This window comes from Danio rerio, chromosome 12 (genome assembly GCF_049306965.1).
Source record: "Danio rerio strain Tuebingen ecotype United States chromosome 12, GRCz12tu, whole genome shotgun sequence".
Lineage (NCBI taxonomy): Eukaryota > Metazoa > Chordata > Actinopteri > Cypriniformes > Danionidae > Danio > Danio rerio.
The window spans coordinates 31,933,124-31,955,789 of NC_133187.1; the positions used below are offsets into that span (position 1 = coordinate 31,933,124).

Here is a 22,666-nt window from a genome sequence, read left to right on the forward strand (position 1 = left end):
CTTTGTTTAGACTAAAGCAGAGCCAGGGAAGTTCAGCCAGCGCTTACTAAAATAGTGGAGAGGATTTTCCTGGCACCTGTCACTGTCAGAGACGCGTATTACCAACCAACCACACACACACACACACACACACACACACATACACATACAAACACTCCTTCCACTCCTTCTCCCATTAATAAAAACAGTTGTCAGTTGTAAAACCAGCTCTCTAGTTTAAATGCACTCACCCTCGCTCACATTTCCCTCCCATTCTTTCTGTGTCAGTCTCCAAAGTGGACGCTCATAAAAGCCATTATAACCATAACACTGTAAACCATCATGAAAGCAGCAAATAATTTACTGCTCACTCTAAAACCCAGCATTAAGTCAACAAGTTGCCTCGGATACAAAACACAAACTGTTATGCAGTGACGTGTGTCTGAAACTGTTCCTGTAATGGCAGAGCAAAGGCTGTAATACTGTGGCTTCACTCGGAACAGAGACCAGCGGTCAGTCCAACTAGAGGTCATCCTAAAAAAGTACGCAAAATAATTTCAGAAATTATTCATTTTGTGTAGCAGGAAAAGTGTAAAATATGCAAAAATAGAAATATTTATCTTCAGCTAAAGGTCTATGCATTTTAACTGTCTTTACATACTGTATACACTCACTGGCCAATTTATTAGGTACATCTATCCAGCTGCTCGTTGACACATATTTCTAATCCGCCAATCACATGGCAGCAACTCAATGGATTTAGGGATGTAGACATGGTCAAGACGATCTGCTGCAGTTCAAACCGAGCATCAGAATGGGGAAGAAAGGTGATTTAAGTGACTTCGAACGTGGCATGGTTGTTGGTGCCAGACTGGCTGGTCTGCCAACGTCACAGCCTACCTGAGTATTGTAGCTGACCATGTCCATCTTTTTAAGACCACAGTGTACCCACCTTCTGATGGCTACTTACAGCAGGATAACACGCCATATCATAAAGCGTGAATCATCTCAGACTGGTTTCTTGAACATGACAATGAGTTCACTGTACTCAAATGGCCTTCATAGTCACCAGATCTCAATTCAATAGAGCGCCTTTGGGATGTGGTGGAACAGGAGATTCGCATCATGAATGTGCAGCCGACAAGTCTGCAGCAACTGCGTGATGCTCTCATGTCAATATGGAAAAAAATCTTTGGGGAATATTTCCAGAGCATTATTGAATCTATGCCACAAAGGATTAAGGCAGTTCTGAAGGCAAAAGGGGATTTAACTTGGTACTAGTAAGGTGTATATAATAAAGTGGCCAGTGAGTATAAGTTAACATTATTATATTACATTAACAGTGCAGAGATGTTTCAGCTTTTTATTTTCCCTGAATCATCAGTATAAAAAAATAGGTACTTCTGAGCAATACATTTTCTTCTGGATGAGTTATTATTATAGCACCAGGCTTCTACCATTAGACGACTACTATTAAAACTGTCTCTTTAGGTAGGTAATATTTTGTATATACAGTATTTATCAATTTGTACTTATTTGATTATATACCTGAAGATAAGATACCTTATACTCAAAAAGGCTGTATTTATTTATGTATTTAGGCTGTATAAAAAGGTGCACTTATTTGGTATTTTAAAACTTTTATTTTAATATGTACACTGTAAACGATATTTGTCATTTAACAATTTATTCATTATGGGATTCATAAGTGTTTTTTTGTTTATTTACAGTGAATTGCATTATGGGACCTTGATCTTTGCTCTATCGACTTTTAATGTTGAAAATTCAACTCTACATTTACATTTTACATTTACATTTAGTAATTTAGCAGACGCTTTTATCCAAAGCGACTTACAAATGAGGACAAGGAAGCAATTTACACAACTATAAGAGCAACAATGAATAAGTGCTATAGGCAAGTTTCAGATCTATAAAGTCTAAGAAGGAAAGTATTAGTAATTTTTTTTTTTTTTTTTTTTTTGAGTACAGTTAGTGATATATCCAAATAGGCAATTGCAGATTAGGAAGTGAAGTGGAAACTCTACATTTTAACAAAATTACTTTTATCTCAGCAGTCTGAAATAATAAATAATGTATAATTAATAATATATATAATTTTTTTTTCTTTTGTAAATATTTTCCAAATGATGTTTAACAGAACAAGGAAATTTTCACAGTATATCTGATAATATTTTTTCTTCTGGAGAAAGTCTTAAGTGTTTTATTTTGGCTAAAATAAAAGCAGTTGAATTTTTTTAAAAACATTTTAAGGTCAAAATTATTAGCCCCTTTAAGCTATTTTTAATTTTTTTTGATAGTCTACAGAACAAACTATCTTTATACAATACCTTGCCTAATTTCCCTAACCTGCCTAGTTAACCTAATTAATCTAGTTAAGCCTCTAAACGTCACTTTAGGCTGTACATAAGTGTCTTGAAAAATATCTAGTCAAATATAATTTACTGTCATCATGGCAAAGATAAAATAAATCAGTTATTAGAAAGGAGTTATTAACGCCATTATGTTCAGCAATGTGTCGGAAAAAAAAACTTTTCTCCGATAAACAGAAATTGGGGAAAAAAATAAACAGGGGGGCTAATAATTCTGACTTCAACTCTATATCACTTTAAACTATTAAAAATTATAATAAAAGTCACTTTTCGAACTTTTCAAGGTTGAAAGTTGTTGGAAGAAAGATCAAGATCCCATAATAATAATAATAAAAAAAATAGGAAAAACTGTAAAAAAAAAAATTAATTTACAGTGTAATTCATCCATATGATGATTAATATTTTTTTAACTGTCAAACATCATATTTAATTATCATGATTAAATTGTTTTATAGGATTCCTTGTAGAATATAAACATTCTTTTTGTTATATATTACATTTATTTAAAATAAATTTTAGTATAAATTAAATAAGTCCTGGGCGAAGCATAGGCGCAGTAGGTAGTGCTGTCGCCTCACAGCAAGAAGGTCACTGGGACGCTGGTTCGAGCCTCGGCTCAGTTGGCGTTTCTGTGTGGAGTTTGCATGTTCTCCCTGCGGTCGCGTGGGTTTCCTCCGGGTGCTCCGGTTTCCCCCACAGTCCAAAGACATGCGGTACAGGTGAATTGGGTAAGCTAAATTGACCGTAGTGTATAAGTGTGTGTGTGAATGTGTGTGTGGATGCTTCCCAGAGATGGGTTGCGGCTGGAAGGGCATCCGCTGTGTAAAAACTTGCTGGATAAGTTGGCGGTTCATTCCAGTTCATTCCCCTGGCGACCCCGGATTAATGAAGGGACTAAGCTGACAAGAGAATGAATGAATGAATGAATAAATAAGTCCTCACAATCACCTTTGATCAATTTAATGCATCCTTGCTAAATATAACTATTAATTTCTTTAAGAAAAAAAAAATCCTATAACCTATTAGTGTTGGACTATACATCCTTTTTCTAGATGTCATGAATTTTCCACCATTCAATTATTTATACTCTCCTGTGCACTTTATTAAAACTGCTGCGAACTGTCATTCAAAATGAACCACAAATGCAGTGGCTCATGGGAAATTAATGTAAGCACAGAGAACATATATGTGTTTGAGAATTTAAGGTCTTTTTGAAGCCTAACACCTGCTTTCCTTGCTGAGGTCAGACTCTGAATGTGGTCCCGGGTGAATCAGACATTAGAGCTCTGTAGACTCAGCGGTCATTTTAACCATCTCTGCATTTTATTTTGCAGCTCTGCTCAATGTTCATACCTCGCCATTAGCATTTGCTTACTCTGTCAATACAGAAAATCACCAATCAGGATGGCTCAGCAATATGAGTGAATAAATGAGTACAAGTTATCAATGTTTATGATGGGACACTCTATAGTTTATAGTGTGATCTAAAAATGAAGTCAGGCTATTATGAATCAGCTGATTCATTTGGAATATTCTGGAAAGTTATAAATTTTTAATACTTTAATGGATGTTTATTTTTTTCTTCATAAGAAATTTAAATTATGCAAGAAAGTATCTTTATTTCAGAAGCAATGACATTTAAATCGTCATACAGTGAAATTTAATCTTTCTGCAACAACCAATTCAACAACTAAGTTGTTCAGAGTGTTTTGTGAATCTGCCTAAATTATTCACTGGGAAGATGCTCATACAACATGAATCATTCGTCAAGAAAATTAAAACAATTTTTTAGGAAAATTTTTGAGCAAGATGCTAATGGTCTAATCTGATTCAATGATATATGCTAAGTTAAGCTAAAAGTTCTCCTGCCAATGGATTAAAAAAATGATCAAACTCAAATGTTTAACTCTAGGGGACTTATGTAATCTTAGCCTATTTACAGGCTCTCTGGCTGTTCAGTTGTTCTGATTGTTTTGCGTATCTGCCTAAATTATTCACTGGGAAGATGCTCAAACAACATGAATTATTAGTCAAGAAAATTGAAACTATTTTTTAGAAATTTGAGCAGGATGCTAACGTTCTAATCAGATTCAATAATGTATGCTAAGCTAAGCTAAAAGTTCTCCTGCCAATGGATTAAAAATGATCAAGCTCAGTATTCAGTAATACATAAGGTATTAGTACGCTATGATTATAAAATTTTAACTTTTTTTTTTTTTGAGCAAGATGCTAATGGTCTAAACCGATTCAATGATATATGGTAAACTAAGCTAAAACAAATTCTGCCAATAGATTTAAAAATTGATCAAACTCAATTGTTTATCTCTAGGGAACTTAGGTAATCTTAGCCTATTACAGGTTCTCTGGTTGATCAGTAGTTCTGATCTGTTTTTGCAAGGCTTCTTAAATTATTCGCTGGGAAGATGCTCATACAACATGAATTGTTATTCAAGAAAATTTAAGCAAGATGCTATTAGTCTAATCTGATTTAATCATGTTTGCTAAGCTAAGCCAAAAGTTTTCCTGTTAATAGATTCAAAAATAGTCAAACTCAACTGTTTAACACTAGGAGACTTAAATAAACTTAGCCTATTTACAAGCTACGGAAGAGTTTTGGTCGTTCAGAGTCGTTCAGAATGTTTTGAGAATCTGCTTAAATTATTTATTGGGAATATGCTCATACAACATACAAGAAAATTATTGAAACAGTTTTTTTTTTTTTTTGACATTTTTCAGCAAGATGCCAATGATCTAATCCGATTCAATAATGTATGCTAAGCTAAGCTAAAAGTTCTCCCGCCAATGGATTCAAAAAGTGACTAAACTGTTTAACTCTAGGAGACTTAAGTAATCTTTACCTTTTTGCAGGCCACTGGAGATCCCTGGTCGTTCAGAGTTGTTCAGATTGTTTTTGAATCTGTTTAAATGATTGATTGGAAAGATCCTCATATATCATGCATTATTATGTCTTTTAAAAAGGCTTTGTTTTCAAAAGACACCTATCTTTACAATATATTTTAAGAATGCACCAAAATTAAAATTTTGGCCAATAACTATAACTGATGTCTCTATATTTGACAGCTGGCAACCAATAAATTGATTGATAACACAAAAAGCAAACAATACAGTCAACAAATGATATTAGTTTACAACCTTAACTGCAGAAATCGATAAAACTGCAAGTGAACATCTACCATTCTTACTGAAACCGATATGACTGCTGATAAATAGTCCATCCTTGGCATCTTTCTGAAAAAAAAGAGGCTGCTATTAAATCTTTGTTTATTAATAATTAGCATCTGCAACCATATCGTTACAAACACATAATAATGATGAATCTTTTAGAATGTTCTAGGGCTGCACGATATTGGAAAAATATAACATTGTGATATTTTTTATTTTGCAATTTATATTGCAATATGAATACAGGTTTACCAGATGACTTATTATCTCTATTTGGAAAGAATTTATAGTGGTAGATCGATTTAGATGATTCTGCAGTGGGAATGCAAATCTAATAAATAATATATAAAATTTTTGGGCTCCCTCAACACATTTTCGTTGTTGTCTGTTCAGTTAGATGTTGATTTCTGTATTTGTATGTGTTATGAGTCCTTTCATGCAAGTGTTTAGTCAAAGATTGATGAATTAATGTTTACTATTTGCATCTACATAAAGTCTAATAAACAATCTATAAACTTTTGGGGTCCCCTGACACACTTTCGTTGTGGTCTGTGCTATTTGCAGTGCATTTCTCTGTTTGCACGTGTTGTGAGTATTTTCATGCAAAACAATCTATAAGTACAGTCAAGAAAAATATACAATTGAAATAAAGTGTTTTATCGTTTCCTGAGTCAGTATTCAAGTACAGTAACTGAATGATAAAAATTAAAATAATTCAATAGAATTAGTTGTAGTTACAGTCACAAATAATACCTTATGTGCTTTTAAAATAATTATACGATAACAGGCATTAAAAACACATGCAAATGATACATTATAATACAAACTTACCATTGCATATACAGTTAAAGTCAGAATTATTAGCCCCCTTTTGATTTAATTTTATTTTTTTAAATATTTCCCAAATTATTTTCAACAGAGCAAGGAAATTTTCACAGTATGTCTGATAATATTTTAACTTCTGGAGAAAATCTTATTTGTTTTATTTCAGCAAGAATAAAAGCAGTTATTAATTTTTAAAAAAACATTTTTGGGACAAAATTATTAGCCTCTTTAAGCAATTTTTTTTTCGATAATCTACAGAACAAACCATCGTTATACAATAACTTGCCTAATTACCCTAACCTGCCTAGTTCACCTTATTAACCTAGTTAAGCCTTTAAATGTCACTTTAAGCTGTATAGAAGTGTCTTGAAAAATATCAAGTAAAATATTATATACTGTCATCATGACAAAGAAAGTTTTTAAAGCTATTATGCTAAGAAATGTGCTGAAACAATCTTCCCTCCATTAAACAGAAATTGGTGAAAAAAATAAACGCTAATAATTCAGGGGGGCTAATAATTCTGACTTTAACAGTATACTACGATGTGACTATTGCGATCACATTGCAATATCGATGCTTAAATGATATATTGTGCAGCCCTATGAACCAGATCAACCGATTCATTGAAAAGATGCTCATTAATCATTTTAGTTTAATGAATGTAATTGTTGGCTGAATTAAAACCTCTCCCACATATTCTGCCAGAGATCTCCAGTAATGAGGCCGGACAGGCCTGGCATACAATGTGGTAGCCTTTCTCTGTCATAACAACAATGTTGGTAATTTTACGTGGATAATAAATGGTCACATGCACAGTGCCAAGGGGCCCCTGATGCCAGCCAGGGTTCGTGTTTGGAAATCATTTTATCTGCTCCATTGGCTGATCTCAGAGTGTGGAAAAATGAAGCATAAAACCACACAGTTAAAACATAGTAGTCGAGAAGTGATTATATGTGTCTATACTGTAAATCCCACTGCTGTTTGAAAAAAATGGCTCACTTTATGCAGTAGAAGCGGAGAGAAACGCATGCTTAAAGTGTGCTATCCACTAAAGTGCAGCATGCTGGGAAACTCATTAAAATATTGATGAAGTCTGTGAAAGCTTGTTTGATGTCTGCACTGTATGGGAAACCCGAGGCTCACTACGCTCTACACAGATTGCAACTTGGCTTTGTTTTGTAGGCTCTTTGTGTCATAGTATCTGAACTGAATCTGAACTTACATGAAGTAGAACCTGAAATAAAACAGTCATGTTTGAACTGAATCAAATGGAAGTCTTTCCATTAGTTCATATGAGTCTATTTTCCGGTTTCCATTCAGACAGAGATGGGTTTTGGCTGGATGTTTGTTGTGGAAGGAGTTACAGGCTGTTCTGTTCAGCAGGGATCTGACAGACAGTCAACGGTGGCATTACATTTGCGTCATTGTTCATGGCTTACACACACTCAAACGCACAGCTGAAATCCCGGGGTTCGTATGGATCACAATCCACGGTTCAGAACACACGTGACCTGTGGATTAATAAATTTTTTACTGGTAGATTAATCCTAAATTTGTAACGATAGCAGAAAGACTGGCTCTCGCATCATTCAAATCACATGTATGAAAGCATTTAGGCTTTCCTGTAAAATATAATGATGACGAAAGAAGTTGTGGTTGGTTATTTAGGATGTGGTGGCTTTCATTAAAGGTGTTTTTTGTCATTTGTTTAGCCTGCATCAAGGCATTTCAACAACTAGCAACATAAATGATGGTGATATGCATATATTTATTAATCCTTCAAATCGCTGCATTTAGATCTGAAAATGCAAAAATCAAGAAAGCGATTCAGTCTTTAGTTTTTTGAGTTTGTTATGAAGTTACAAGCACAGCTGTACTGGAATAACAGCTCATAGTTTACATGAAAGCACTGATGTTTATGGTAAAGATTAAATACACTATGCATTTAATGACACTCAAAAATGAAAGTTATTGGCAGCAATTACATTATTTAACCAATAGGTGGTGACAACCAGCCATCAAAAATACTCCACTGAATAATTCTTCTAAAATTATCATCTAGCAATGAAACATGATGTTTTAGGAGTAAATAACTAAATCATTTATTGAAAATGAGACTAAAAATAAATATGAGTTGTACAAATAATGTTAGATTTATACATTTAGTGTTATCAGCAAAAGTAGTAGTAACAGTGAATTTTTCACATTTCTAAATATTTAACAGTTTATTTTTATTCAGCTGATTATTTCTTCATTTTATTTTTAATAAATTTATCGGTTATGTTTGTTAAAATCAAAAGAGTCTTGCAATTCTGTTTTTGTAATTAATTGAAAGCAAATTACATTTGTCTCCTCCCCTTTTTGACTGACTGAAAAATGGTCCGATCCGTGACTAATAAATCATTTAGTGATCCAAACCGTGAGATTTGCGATCCATTACACCACTAATTCCCAGTCATTCCAGCCTCTGTATTTAATGCATCTCTTTTGATGAAAGGAAAACATTGTATGTACAGTTGAAGTCAGAATTATTAGCCCCCCTGAATTATCAGCCCCCTGTTTATTTTTTCCCCAATTTCTATTTAACGGAGAGAATTTTTTTTCAACGCATTTCTAAACTTATTAGTTTTAATAACTCATTCCTAATAACTGATTTATTTTATCTTTGCCATGATGACAGTAAATAATATTTCACTAGATATTTTTCAAGACACTTCTATACAGCTTAATTGACATTTCAAGGCTTAACTAGATTTATTAGGCAGGTTAGGGTAATTAGGCAAGTTATTGTATAAAGATGGTTTATTCTGTAGACTATCAAAAATATAGCTCAAAGGGGCTAATAATCTTGACCTTAAAATGGTGTTCAAAAATTAAAAACTGCTTTTTATTCTAGCCAAAATAAAGCAAATAAGACTTTCTCCAGAAGAAAAAATATTATCAGACATACTGTGAAAATTTCCTTACTCTGTTAAACATCATTTGGAAAATATTTTAAAAAATCGAAGTGGAGCTAATAATTCTGACTTCAACTGTAGATACTGCGTTCATATACAGTATGAATCTGGATAGTAATGAGAGAATGGCGGTTGTGTATAGTGGACTGTGTTTGTAAGATGTGCATGCATCAACATTAATGGCTATGACATTTTCTAAACTGGCATTCTGGCATTCTGTACCCTGTCACTGAAGGTTATCCAAATGCCAGACACAAGTGAGGGCATTGGCTGCGACGCTTACACAACTCTCTCTCTCTCTGCTAATCACTACTGTCGCCACTGCCACCTGCTTGTCACATTTGTCTGTTTAAATGGACCTAATCTTCCAGAACCAGAAGACAGATTAAATGAAGCAAAAGATATGATAACAGCTGAGGAGATGGGAGTACAAATAACATTCAGGATTTGTTTTGAAAGCATTACGTAAAAGGCGTTTAAACAAAATGCTTACTGCAAATGGTTTATTTATTTGCCAATGAAATTCCTGGGTTGTTACTGATCAAGCTATATGTAATCAACTTTTACTCACTAGAGATGTTAATATATCACTGCTACTTTGTGTTAAATTGTTTGGTATCCATGTCAATTTTATTACTGGTTCTTATAGTCATGCACAATGGAACACTCCACTTTTTGGAAAAAGGCTCATTTAAGAACTAACCTACAGTTAAACATTTAAGTTTTACTTTTTTTTTTAATCCATTCATCCAATCTCTGTCTGTCGGGAGCACTTTTTAGCTTAGCTTAGAATAACACATTGATTCGGATTACACCATTAGCATCTCTTTTAAAATCAAAAATCTTCCTATTAAAAGCTTGACACTTCTGTAGTTATATGACTGACGGAAAATAAAAAGTTGCTATTTTCTAAGCTGATATGGCTAGGAACTATGCATTCTGGCGTAATAATCAAGGAACTTTGCTGCTGTAAAATAGATGCAGCAGTTGCAATGATATTACGCATCAAAGCAGTGCATGCTGTAATGTAACAACAAAATAGTCAAGGTATAAATAAGAAAATTATTAAAACTATTTAAAAGAAATTAAATGCTAATGGTCTAATCAGATTCAATGATGTATGCTAAGCTAACAGTGCTTCCAGCAATGGATTAAAAATGGTAACTGTATAACTCTTGGAAACGTAAAGGGCACCTATGATGAAAATCATCTTTTGGAAGCTCTTTACAAAGAACTGTGTGTATATTGTCCACAGTCATGTTGGAGTGATAGAAACACAATAAGTCTCTTTTCTTTTATCTTCTGACGTTAAAATAGGATCCAAATCCCTCTTATTTTGAGGGCCACCGCAACGTGAAGTAGGAGTGTGGTTTCCCTGTCCACTGAATTGATTGACAGCTATGTATTAATATATCTTCGTAGTAAAGAGTATAATAATATTCACAATACAGGATATGCAAAGTGCGCATCTGTGTGTGTGTGTGTGTGTATGCTATAATGTCATTGTGTGTGACTCCTTGTTGCAGAAAGCCTTGAATTAACCCCACAATAAATACATCAAATATTATTGAGAAAGTGCTTACTGTAGTAAGGGAGATCTGCTTCATTCTTGTCTGTCACTGTGCTGTTTATCTACATGACAGCGACATGCATCAGAGCAATACAGAGAGATATATTGACATGCACGTGAAAATGGTAGGTGGAGAGAATCAGCTAATTTGCATTAAAGGCACAGGCAACAAAAACAGCTACAATGTATTAACAACGCAAATTTCCCAAATCCAGAAAGGTAAAATAAATAATCTGATGGGTATTTTGAGCTGAAACTTCTCAGACTCATTCTAGAGACACAAAAGACTTATCTTAAATCTTGAAAAGGGGGTAAAATAGGTGCCCTTTAAGTAGATTTGTCTATTTATAAAAACAAATTGGAGTGTTCCTTTAAAATCCATTAAAATTAGTGTCCTTTTGTCATAGTATGATTCAAAAAGGTGCTTCCCCTATGCCCTCCCTTTTAAATATAGAAACTATGGCCTGAGTTATTTCCCAAACAGTAATGTGTGAAGGAGTTTCATAAGCTGATGAAAACAATAATTCTTTAAATTATTAAGTAGGAAGCAGGGCAGGGCCAAGATCCAACCAACGAGGCTGTTGGACTAAATATTTATGAGAGACATCTGTGTGACATACTGGTCTCTAGTCCTAAGGAGGAGCTCTGGAAAGATATAATGTGACAAAGAGGGGGAGAGAAAAACAGGCCTGGAAGATTTGCACTGGTGTTTAGTTTATGTTTATGCGGCTGTCATACACGAGGGGCTGCTGCTTAGTGTATACTTACATTTTTTGTAAGTATCAAAACTGCACACTGGAGCTTTGAGGGACATCTGCCATCAGAGGCTGTATCTAACCTCTGTTTTGGGGGGAGGAAGGTGCATTGGGAACAGTGCATTGCTGCCAGACAGTGACGAGGAGGAGATGTCAGGGGACAGAAGGATTACAGGGATTAGATGAATACCCTAAGTGGTCACAACACCTTGCATTAGGGATTGTCGAGTTGAGAGAAAGGATGGTTGAGAAGGAACAGGCAAGAGTTGGAACGGAAAAAAGGATAACCTCAAAGAACTCCCTTGTGTTGTCTGGTAGTGGATGATCCTTGGTGGATGGCCTTGTATTGCTCCATCCTATAAAGTTTGCTAAAAGCTCCTTTTTGTCACTCACTAACAGTAATTCTATCAAAATTTCTACAGGACACATTTCTCCCTATCACAGCAATGATTTATGTATCTACTAAAGTCAGCGAATGATGACTCCATTTCTGGTCCTCTTACATGAAGGAGCCATCCCAGCCATCAGGGAACAAGGGGTGGACAAGACCATCCACCATGGGATCATTAGATACTACATAACCCCACTCTATCACAGCCTGGGCGAAGCTTTGCACCATAGAAATAGATGAGGTGAGAGAAAGATGGATAAAGAGCAACTGAAGCAAGAGGGGATAAACATTACCAGCTGGTAGAACTCCTTCACAGTGCCTGGCAGCCACCCTGGATGCTGCCCAGTAGTACTCCCCACCCCTAGGGGCCACTAGCACCTTTCCTTTGTCACCATCTAGCTTTGAGGCTGTGTTGCTGTGGCACCTGCTTCTCCTAAGCAAAGTGCTAAGATGCACCCCTAAAGTTGGCGATGATGGCACTTTCTTTGGGCCCCCTGGTGGCAGCTGCCTTTCTAAGGGGCCATTTACACAACATTGTTTTCAGCCAAAAACAGGAAACTGTATGTGTTTGCCTGTTTGTTTACACACCAACAGCATTTTTTCACATATTTGAAAATGGGTTTCAAAAATTTGTGATGAAAAGGATGCTATTGTCATGTTAGTGTAAACCCACCTTAAAATTAGTCTTTGAAAATGATGACGTCATGTGTGTGCATTTTACGTGTTTAGGGAGGTGACAGTGCAAACTAACCAGGCCCGGCACCAGGATATCAGAACTGAGGGGGCACTTTAAATCCATAGGGGGCACTAGACCTAATGGCTGATTTTGGTCTCTCTTGTTCCTTTCATTTAGGCTATTTATTCACATTTATTATTACTTTACTTTGTTACTGACCTAAGGCAGTAATATACGTTTTAATAGTAATAATAATATGCACAGTTTCGCTATTACTGATTTTATAAATGACGGTAATGCAACATTACCGCTTATTAATGCAGACGGATCATGGCTTTAGTGCCAAACGAGTGCTTTAAATCATATGTTATTCTCCTTATTTATTTCCGTTTTATTTCAAATAACAGGCATATGAATGTTAAAAGTTTTAGGTAAAGACGTCAAATTATGCCCACACATGCACGCTGACCCACGATCAGACTATTCGTATAACCGGTAAATAAATACAGTGAAATCAGCTTAACCGAGTCATCACGCTTCACCTAGCCTATTACACAACCAACATCAGAATTTTGTTTACGGGCGCACCTGACCTGACGCAGGGACCGGACCTCTGGACTATAGGACTAGCTTTAATCTCACAATTTTCATAATTTAATTGCTATGTCATATATTTTTAAATATTTAAATGTGTGTTCCAAAGGTTGGAACGACAGGAGTGTTAGTAAATAATGACAGAAAGAATTTTCAGTTTTGAGTGAACAATATGAAAACTGGGGGGGGCACAAATTCTTTCTGAGGGGGCAATGCCCCCCTTTGCCATCCAATTCCCCCCCCCCCCTAGCGCCGGGCCTGAAACTAACACACAACAATGGCAGAGTATGTGGTAGTGTTGTTGTCGCTCAAGTGCTTTTTTATGCTTTATCAGCAAAGTGTGGATTTACTTTACATTACACCCAACAGTGTTGCAGCCCACCTTGCACACACAGCAAAATCTACATACACATCAGTGCCAAGCCACCAAGTTTTTATTTTACCACAGGTGCTGCTTACTAACAAGGTAGCAGTGCCAAATACTGGTCTGGCATAGATAATACAGGGTTTTTAGTCATTTTCACAGATGTGCAAATGCAGATTTTTTTGAAAGCACTGTAGTGTATACATGACACTTTTTTAAAGTGCAAGGAAAAAACTTTTCAAATTTTGGCAGGGCAAGTAAAAATCTGAACAACTGGCCCAAGTAGAAAAAAAAATCCTTAGCTTTGAACCCAATATAATGGGGTACAAATTTAAAGCAAAACTAAGCAGGATCCAGCAAATGTTGAACATGAAGTTTAATGACAAAATAAATATAAACAACAAGTTAAACGTAAGCAGTGGCTCTTCCTAATGGATGATTAATGCATAAATATGAAAAACACGGTAAATGTTTCAGGCCTGATTCTCTCTTGCACTTATATTCTCCCAGAGCTCTTCCATGGGAATGAAGACCAGTGTGCTAATCACATTATTTAAATAGTTTAGAGTGAAATTGTTTCAAACTAGAAAAAGGGACGTGACTTTATTTTATCAATCAGGAATTGATTTAATCATTGTTTGCAATCACTGTGATTTCTCATGGAATATAAACATTAATAAATAAAGTGAAAAACTGTGCCCGCAAATATTTTACTGGTTGAAATGTGGTAGGATAGACAGAGAAAAACAGATAGAGAGCAAGAAGGACAGAGAGGAAGAGATAGAAAAAGGGGCTTGTTGAGAAGGGGTATCATGTGACACTAAACAAGCTGTTAAATATCAGTCTCGGCCTGCCAAGGAGCTTTCAGACGGATCTGGCATGTGTGACGGCAGGATTACACACACACACACGCTTGCCAATACGCAGACCTAACGCACCTATTCATGCGGACCTATATAAAGTGTCTGAACTTGTGCCAGAGTCTTGAAAGCTCAGGAAATCTTCAGTGAACCAAACTCTCTTTTTTTTTTTTTTTTTTTTACAATTTTTGTCCACAGACACACAGGCAAAAATAAGCAGAAGCTCCGTGACCTTGTGTTAGCTAGCAGCCAAAACTGTGCAACTTGATGTGCAAAAGCCATGCAGTAGTGTAACTCAACTAGAGCCAAACTTATTTTCAAAGAATGTGGTGTCTGTTCAGATTGTCCTAATGTCTTGTCTGTTGTTGTGTTTATGTTTAGTGTGCGGTTGTGACCTGGCCCAGGGTGGTTTCTTCATGAAGAATGGAGAGTATTTATGCACGTTGGACTACCAGAGGCTTCATGGCACTCGCTGTAACGGCTGTGGAGACTTTGTTGAAGGAGAGGTGGTCACCGCTCTTGGGAAGACCTACCACCCTACATGTTTCGTCTGTACTGTTTGCAAGTAAGAGTTACGCAAAAGCAGGCCCTCTACATTCAAATGTGTAACACATACAGTGCATCCGGAAAGTATTCATAGCGCTTTATTTTTTCCAGTTTTTTATGCTACAGCCTTATTCCAAAATGCATTAAATTAATTAATTTCCTCAAAATTCTACACACAAAACCCCATAATGACAATGTGAAAAAAAGAGTTTTTGAAATTGTTCTCTATCAGATTGGATGGGAAGCAACGGTGTACAGCCATTTTCAGATCTCTCCAGAGATGTTAAAAAGGATTTAGGTCTGGGCTCTGGCTGGGCCACTCAAGGACATTCACCGAGTTGTTGCGAAGCCCATCCATTAATATTTTGGTGGTGTGCTTTGGGTTATTGTCCTGCTGGAGGATGAACCGTCGCCCCAGTCTGAGGATTTCTCTGTACATTGCTGCATTCATCTTTCCCTCTGTCCTGACTAGTCTTCCAGTTTCTGCTGCTGAAAAACATCCCCACAGCATGATGCTGCCACCACCATGCTTCACTGTAGGGATGGTAATAGCCAGGTGTTGAGCGGTGCCTGGTTTTCTACAAACGTAATGCCTGGCATTTACTCTGAAGAGTTTAATTTTAGAGAATTTTGGGTCTGAGAGTCCTTCAAATGCCTTTTGGCAAATTCCAGGTGGGAGTGGCTTCCGTCTGGCCACTCTACCATACAGGCCTGATTAGTGAATTGCTACACAGATGGTTGTCCTCCTGCAAGGTTCTCCTCTCTCTACAGAAGAACACTGAAGCTCAAACAGAGTGACCATCGGGTTATTGATCACTTCCCTGACTAAGGCCCTTCTCTCTCGATCATTCAGCTTAGTTGGCTGGCCAGCTGTCCTGGTGGTTCCAAACATCATCTACTTATGTATGATGGAGGCCACTGTGCTCATTGTAACTTTCAGAGCAGCATAAATGTTTCTGTAACCTTCCCAGCCTTGTGCCTCGAGACAGTCCTGTTTCTGAGTTCTACTGACAAATCCTTTGTCTTCATGCTTGGTTTGTGCTTTGACATGCACTTTCAACCCTGGGACCTTATATAGACAGGTGTATGCCTTTTCAAATATGTGTCCAATCAACTGAATTTACCACAGGTGAATTCCAATTAAGCTGCTGAAACATCTCAGGAATGATCAGTGGAAACAGAATGTACCTGAGCTCAGTTTAGAGCTTCATGGCAAAGGCTGTGAATACTTATGTACATTTGATTTTTCAAGTTTTTTATTTTTAATAAATTTGTTAAAATTTCAAAAAAACTTTTTTTCACATTGTCATTAAAGGGTATTGCGTGACGAATGTTGAGGAAATAAATGAATTTAATCCATTTTGGAATAAGGCTGTAACAAAAAATAAGGAAAAAGTAAAGCGCTATGAATCCTTTACGGATGCACTGTATCTATAACCATGATTCCATCCAAAGATGTGAATGTATGCGCATAACTGGAATATTGCATAAAACAATTGCGAATAAAACATTTTTCCATTCAATGAGTTCAAGAGAATAAAATCGTCACTTCCTGATAAACTGGCGCCTAAGATCAACAGTAAAAACGGAATTTGCTGCAGGAGGAGAAGTTTTCTTTATTTGAATCTTTTTTTTTTTTATTTAATAAATGACTTGCACCTCAGAAGATAATGGCTACACACTGATGATCACATGCTGGTGTTTGAAGGCATGAGATGCGGAGCACAGAAGCTCTTGAAAGTTCTGAATGTAAAAATTAATATTATAACAACACTAATACTGAAATGGTTAAGACTGCGTTTTAGAATAACAAAAAAAAAAAAAAATTCAGATGTTTTACAATGTGCTAAGCTGGCTGATTTGTCCATTCACACACATTTTCCATCACATAAACCCTTATTACAAAATCACATGATCTTTTTTTAATGCACATACTGGAATTTGTAAAAGTGTTTCTATATCAGTTTATGTGCATTTTTTTCTTTTCCAATAAAAAGTTTATCCTTCTCAGTTATGCGCATACTTTTTTATGCATAATTTTCCATCAATGTTTCCATCAACCATTGTTTTATGCACATATCTAAAATAGGTGGATGGAAAAATACTTTATGAGTGTGATCGCAATGATTAGCCATGGCTTTTATACACCACAGTTTAGCTAGCAGTCAATCAAATACAGAGATTCAAATAATTGAAGCTAAATTCAAATAATAGAAGCTAATTTTCCAATTAACTAATTATTATGATTAACAAGTTAGTTTTGGATAATGCATGTTATGTTCATGTATTTGATGAAAATAAGTAAAAATGTCCATAATGTAAAATATTAATGTGATTTAGAATAACAATGGTCTATTTTAATATTTTAAAATGAATTCCTATGATGGTGTTAAACTTTTCTTCTAAAATAAGGTCAAGATACATAGCTTATTATTATCAACATTTCAAAGATTTCAAGGCTTTTTGAGAAGGGGTATCATGTGACACTAAACAAGCAAGAATTTTGATCAGATAGTATTTGTATCTGTCACTTCTGATCAAAATCCTTATTAAATGTAAAAAATATTATTTCTTTCAAAAGTAATTTTTATGACTTAAAACTTTTGATATGCCAGTGTATATGACTAAATGCCTCTGCATCTTTCTTTTTTTGCCAGACGGCCGTTTCCCGCTGGTGATAGAGTCACGTTTAATGGAAAAGACTGTCTCTGCCAGCGCTGCGTCCAGCCAACTTCGCCAACTTCCAAAGACGTCAGCGCCTCTAGTAGTAAGTTCACATTCACACACACACTTTAGTGCTTATTAGTTATGTTTTAGTGTCCTGCTCAGATTTCAGCTTGCCACCATTATCCCCCTTTAATAGATGTGTTATAATGTGAATTGAAGGCGTGTGGTGACAGATCTTATCCCGCTCAAGACTCAAGGTCATTTCTAGTTTGAAACTCACTGCCTCTCCATCTCATTAGAAACTTTATGACACTTTTTATGACATTAGTTGCCTTTGGGGAATCTGATGTCCGTAGTTTTGTAGTTTGTATTTTACTTAATATTGCAATGTAAATAAGTGCAATTTTTTGTGTTGTGTAACAATAATCAAATTGTTGTTTTAGTTCTGTCTTTCGGTTATCAGACATCCAGTTTAGCAAACCCGTTTGAAGTGTTTAAAGTCTTTTGTGTCATATACATCATATTTTCAGCCAGTAACGTTAACCTGGCATCTACTAAAAATTGTGAGATGATGTATGTTTGATGCTTCATTGTTCGACACCACACAATCTCTGTGGCATTGTTTAAATATATTTCCCAACATTTATTCCCATCTAGAGTTGCATTACTTTTTTTCACAAAGATCTTTCAATGACAATGGAAGAGTTGGACAACTGTACAAAGTCTCATCCAGCACATCCCAAACATTGTTAATATAGTTTGGATCTGGACTCTGTGGTGACCAATCCATATGTAAGAATGATGTATGCTCCCTGAACCACTCTTTCAAAATTTAAGCCAAATAAATCCTGCCATTGTCATTCATTGCCTGTGCCATCAGGGAATAAAACATCTCATTGACAAAATAATCTGGTCATTCATTATGTTCAGGTAGTCAGCTGACCATTCTTTAGTCAAATAACAATGCTGAACCTAGACTTGACCAACTGCTGCATCCCTGATCACAACACTAGTTATACAATGCTAGGCACTAGGCATAAGGTGTGTATATCTTCATCCACCTCTTTTGTGCCCACACATTATCCCACGACCCACACTTTGGGAACCACTGCATTAACTAACAGTTTGGATTTTAGTAATGCATTAGTAAATGTTGGACTATAACTTTAAAATTATGTTCTAAATGTTTGGGTACGCATGTACACAAATGAGCACATCAGAATTTGCTCCTTTAGTAATGTAGCTAGGGGTCCTTTTAATCTGCATGTTTACTCCCACAGATGACTACTTCACAAACAAGGTTTGTTCAACATCATTTCTGAAGAATGGGTCATAAGCAATGTGCATTTTGACAATATTTCTGAATGTCCTTTCTTAATGTGCAAGTATTGTTCATAATTAGCTAATGTTAGTAAACACATTAACTAAGATTAACTAATGAACCCTTATTGTAAAGTGTGACAGCAGTGTATATTGTAGTGAAACTGTATAAAAACTCCTTGGCAGCCAGCAGAAACATTGCAGCACCATTCCAAAATCCAGTCTGTTTAAAATAATCTACTAATACCAGTCAGAATACACTGTATGTTCTATACATTAACTATAGGAATGCTTTGGCAGTCATCCACAACACCATGATAGCTTTTAAACTACAAATATTTATTCTGAAATATCGCTTTAATAAGCTTCCAAGCTCCCTTTCAGACTCCTCTAGGGTTACTTGAGTTGACAGGATACTTAGAGCAATTCCTGTGCTGTCAACCAGGGAAAAGCTGATCTCCTTATAAACGTTTCTCTCTTTGATTCCTCTCTCTCTTTTATCTCACTTTGAGGAAGTTTCTCCATCCTCCTCCGGTAGATTAGGGCTCCTCTTGGTGTAATTTAAGCTGCGGGGCCCCAAGAGTCAATGAAAAGCCCAGAGCGCTGCTACGTGTCCCGTTCTCTCTCTGCTACACTCTCCGGCCATCCACTTTTTTTCTGCATTCAAGACTGATAGATGCTGACAGGCCAGGACTCCGCATGTGTTGAATGTGCAGATTTCCTGAGGCGCTGTGTTTCCTTGTTATAGTAAATGGCTGCACTCATTAGAATCAAATTGTCATAATGCGGGGAATTGTTGTTGTTACATAACGACATCAGGTGATGGACAATTACGGGAGCAATTTAGCAATGAATAGCTGCTGTGTTGCAGAGGAGAGAATTAATGTAATTGTTAGCATTGCGTCATGGGATTGAGCTGATTGAGAAAACACTGCGCATCAGTGTCCATGCATCAGTGAAGTTTGGATTTGGATTATCGTGGGAAGAAAGGAGCCGGAGTGTGTTATTTAATATTCAGTAAAATATAGAATATATTTAGGATTAATGAATGAAGAAATACAAATTAAATATATTTAGAACAATATAATATATTAAAATTAGAACTTAATTGTCATAAAGTCATTTAAAATATTTTTTTAATTAACTTGAGCTTTAATTAAATTCTTAAATAAAGTGCTAAATAATGACATAGGGATGTAAAAAAAAATATAATAAATAAGCAAGCAAAATGAAATACTGGCCTATATTATGTCTTGCATGATGGCTAATTCACCTTTTTAGTGTTAATAATGCATTTTGTTTGATTTATTCACATATGCCCATGAACTTCCTCTCTGTCTTTCTCAGATATCTTTCCTTCTTCCCGCATCCGCAGACACAGGAACTTAAAGAGCGCTGCTGAATATCTCTTTGTGTCATGCTTGGCTGATTATTTGTCATTCATGAGCTCCAGGAAATGATTTGAAGCTGATGAAAGTCTTTAGTCCAGATAAATGACTTGATTTTTGGAAGGTGCTGATTGTTAAAGGCATGATAATGCAGCTTTTACTGCACAGCAGTCAGAGAGTTTAGATAAACCCCATGACAGGTGGACTGAACACAGCTCATTTTGAAGCATGCCTTTAATTTCTCTCCATAAACACCCACAGTGTGGGGTAGGCAGAGGTTTGGAAGGATATCATTTAGAAGGGACACTTCATATAAATCTTTAACTAAAAATTTACTTTTTTCCATTTTTTAAGTGCAATAATCAGTAATGAGTAAGCCTTTTTCTGCAAGCATGTAAACAAATGAGCAACTCAGATTTTGTTCCCCTAGTGATGTAGGTACAGGTTTTTATTTTTAAATATGTAACCGCCCCTTAATCTTTGTTTACTTCCACAGCTGACTACTTTCTAAAATTACCATTGACTATTTAGAACTATGTAGATTAAACCAGAAAATGTTCAAAGGCAGCATAATTCATAATCACACAATTATATATCACTGCATAATCAGATGACAGATATTTTATATTCTCCCTTATAACTGTGATGAGAAGTGTACTAAAATGTATTGGTTGTGTACTATTGCCCGTTATACCCCCTATGCCTTATTAATTTAGAACGCTCCAACATTCAAACTTGGAATGATTTAAAAAATATAAATATAAATGTATATATATAGTTGAGGTGAGAATTATTTGCCCCTTTTTTATTTTTTCCCCAATTTCTGTTTAACAGAGAGAAGATTTTTTCAACATATTTCTATACATGATAGTTTTAATAACTCATTTCTACTGATTTATTTTATCTTTGCCACGATAACATTAAATAATATTTTACCAGATAGTTTTCAAGACACCTCTATACAGCTTAAAGTGACATTTAAAGGCGTAACTAGGTTAATTAGGTTAAATAAGCAGATTAGGGTAATGAGGCAAGTTAATATATAATAATTGTTTGTTCTGTAAACAATCAGAAAAAAATAACAGCTTAAATGGGGCTAATAATTTTGACTTTAAAATGGCATTTAAAAAACTTTAAAAATGCTTTTATTCTAGCCAAAAATAAACAAATAAGACTTTCTCCAGAAGAAAAAATATTGTGAAAACTTCCTTGCTCTGTTAAACATTCATTCATTAGTTTATTTATTCATTCATTTTCTTTTTGGCTTAATCCCTTTATTAATCTGGGGTCGCCACAGGTGAATGAACCGTCAACTTATCCAGCATATGTTTTACGCAGTGGATGCACTTCCAGCTGCAACCCATCACTGGGAAACATCCACACCCTAATTTACACTTATAAACTACGAGCAATTTAGCCTTCCCAGTTCACCTGTACCGCATGTTTTTGGACTTGTGAGGGAAACCGGAGCACCCAGAGGAAACCCACGCCAACACGGGGAAACATGCAAATTCCACACAGCTGAGTCTCAAACCAGCCTCACTATATATATCAAAGGCTACTCTCATAGGTGTATTTTAGGAGTTCAGTTTTAGTGTTCTTCATATTGACAATTGCGTTCTCATTGTAGTGCACTTTGAAAATATTTATGCCATTTTGAACACAGCCGTAGCTCATGACGAAAGCTATAGGTGACCTATAGGTGATTATTTAAAAGCAGAATTTAGGCTATGTTATGTCTTCAAAGCTTGTGAAAACACACTCACACACGGGCACACACACACACACACACACACACACGCACACACACACACACACACACACACACACACACACACACACACACCATTAACGTATGTTAATTACAGAGCACACACTAAAGTGTAACGTGTATATATATATATATATATATATATATATATATATATATATATGTATGTATATATATATATATATATATATATATATATATATATATATATATATATATATATATATATATATATATATATATATATATATATATATATACACGTTACACTTTAGTGTGTGCTCTGTAATTAACATACGTTAATGGTTTTAATGTAGGTTATCAGTACTGTAGGCCTGTATGACATGGGCCTGTTGGTTAGAACATGCAGTGGTTTGAATGTGTCAAATTGTAAAAGTAGACTTTTCAAAAAAAATTTAATAAATACAC

At 35.5% G+C, this 22,666-nt stretch overlaps 1 protein-coding gene across 18 annotated transcripts in view; it reads left to right on the forward strand.

Moving 5' to 3' along the window:
• The window catches only part of ablim1b (actin binding LIM protein 1b), a 161,598-nt gene that overhangs the window by 76,020 nt on the left and 62,912 nt on the right, over positions 1-22,666 (forward strand). For all 18 annotated transcript variants that reach the window (XR_012387608.1, XR_012387606.1, XR_012387605.1 and 15 more), the window contains 2 exon segments: positions 14,927-15,110; positions 17,749-17,858. Coding sequence is in view for 14 of the 18 variants with exons in the window: in XM_073917624.1 (XP_073773725.1) it covers positions 14,927-15,110; positions 17,749-17,858 (294 nt within the window). In the remaining 4 variants the exon portion in view is untranslated.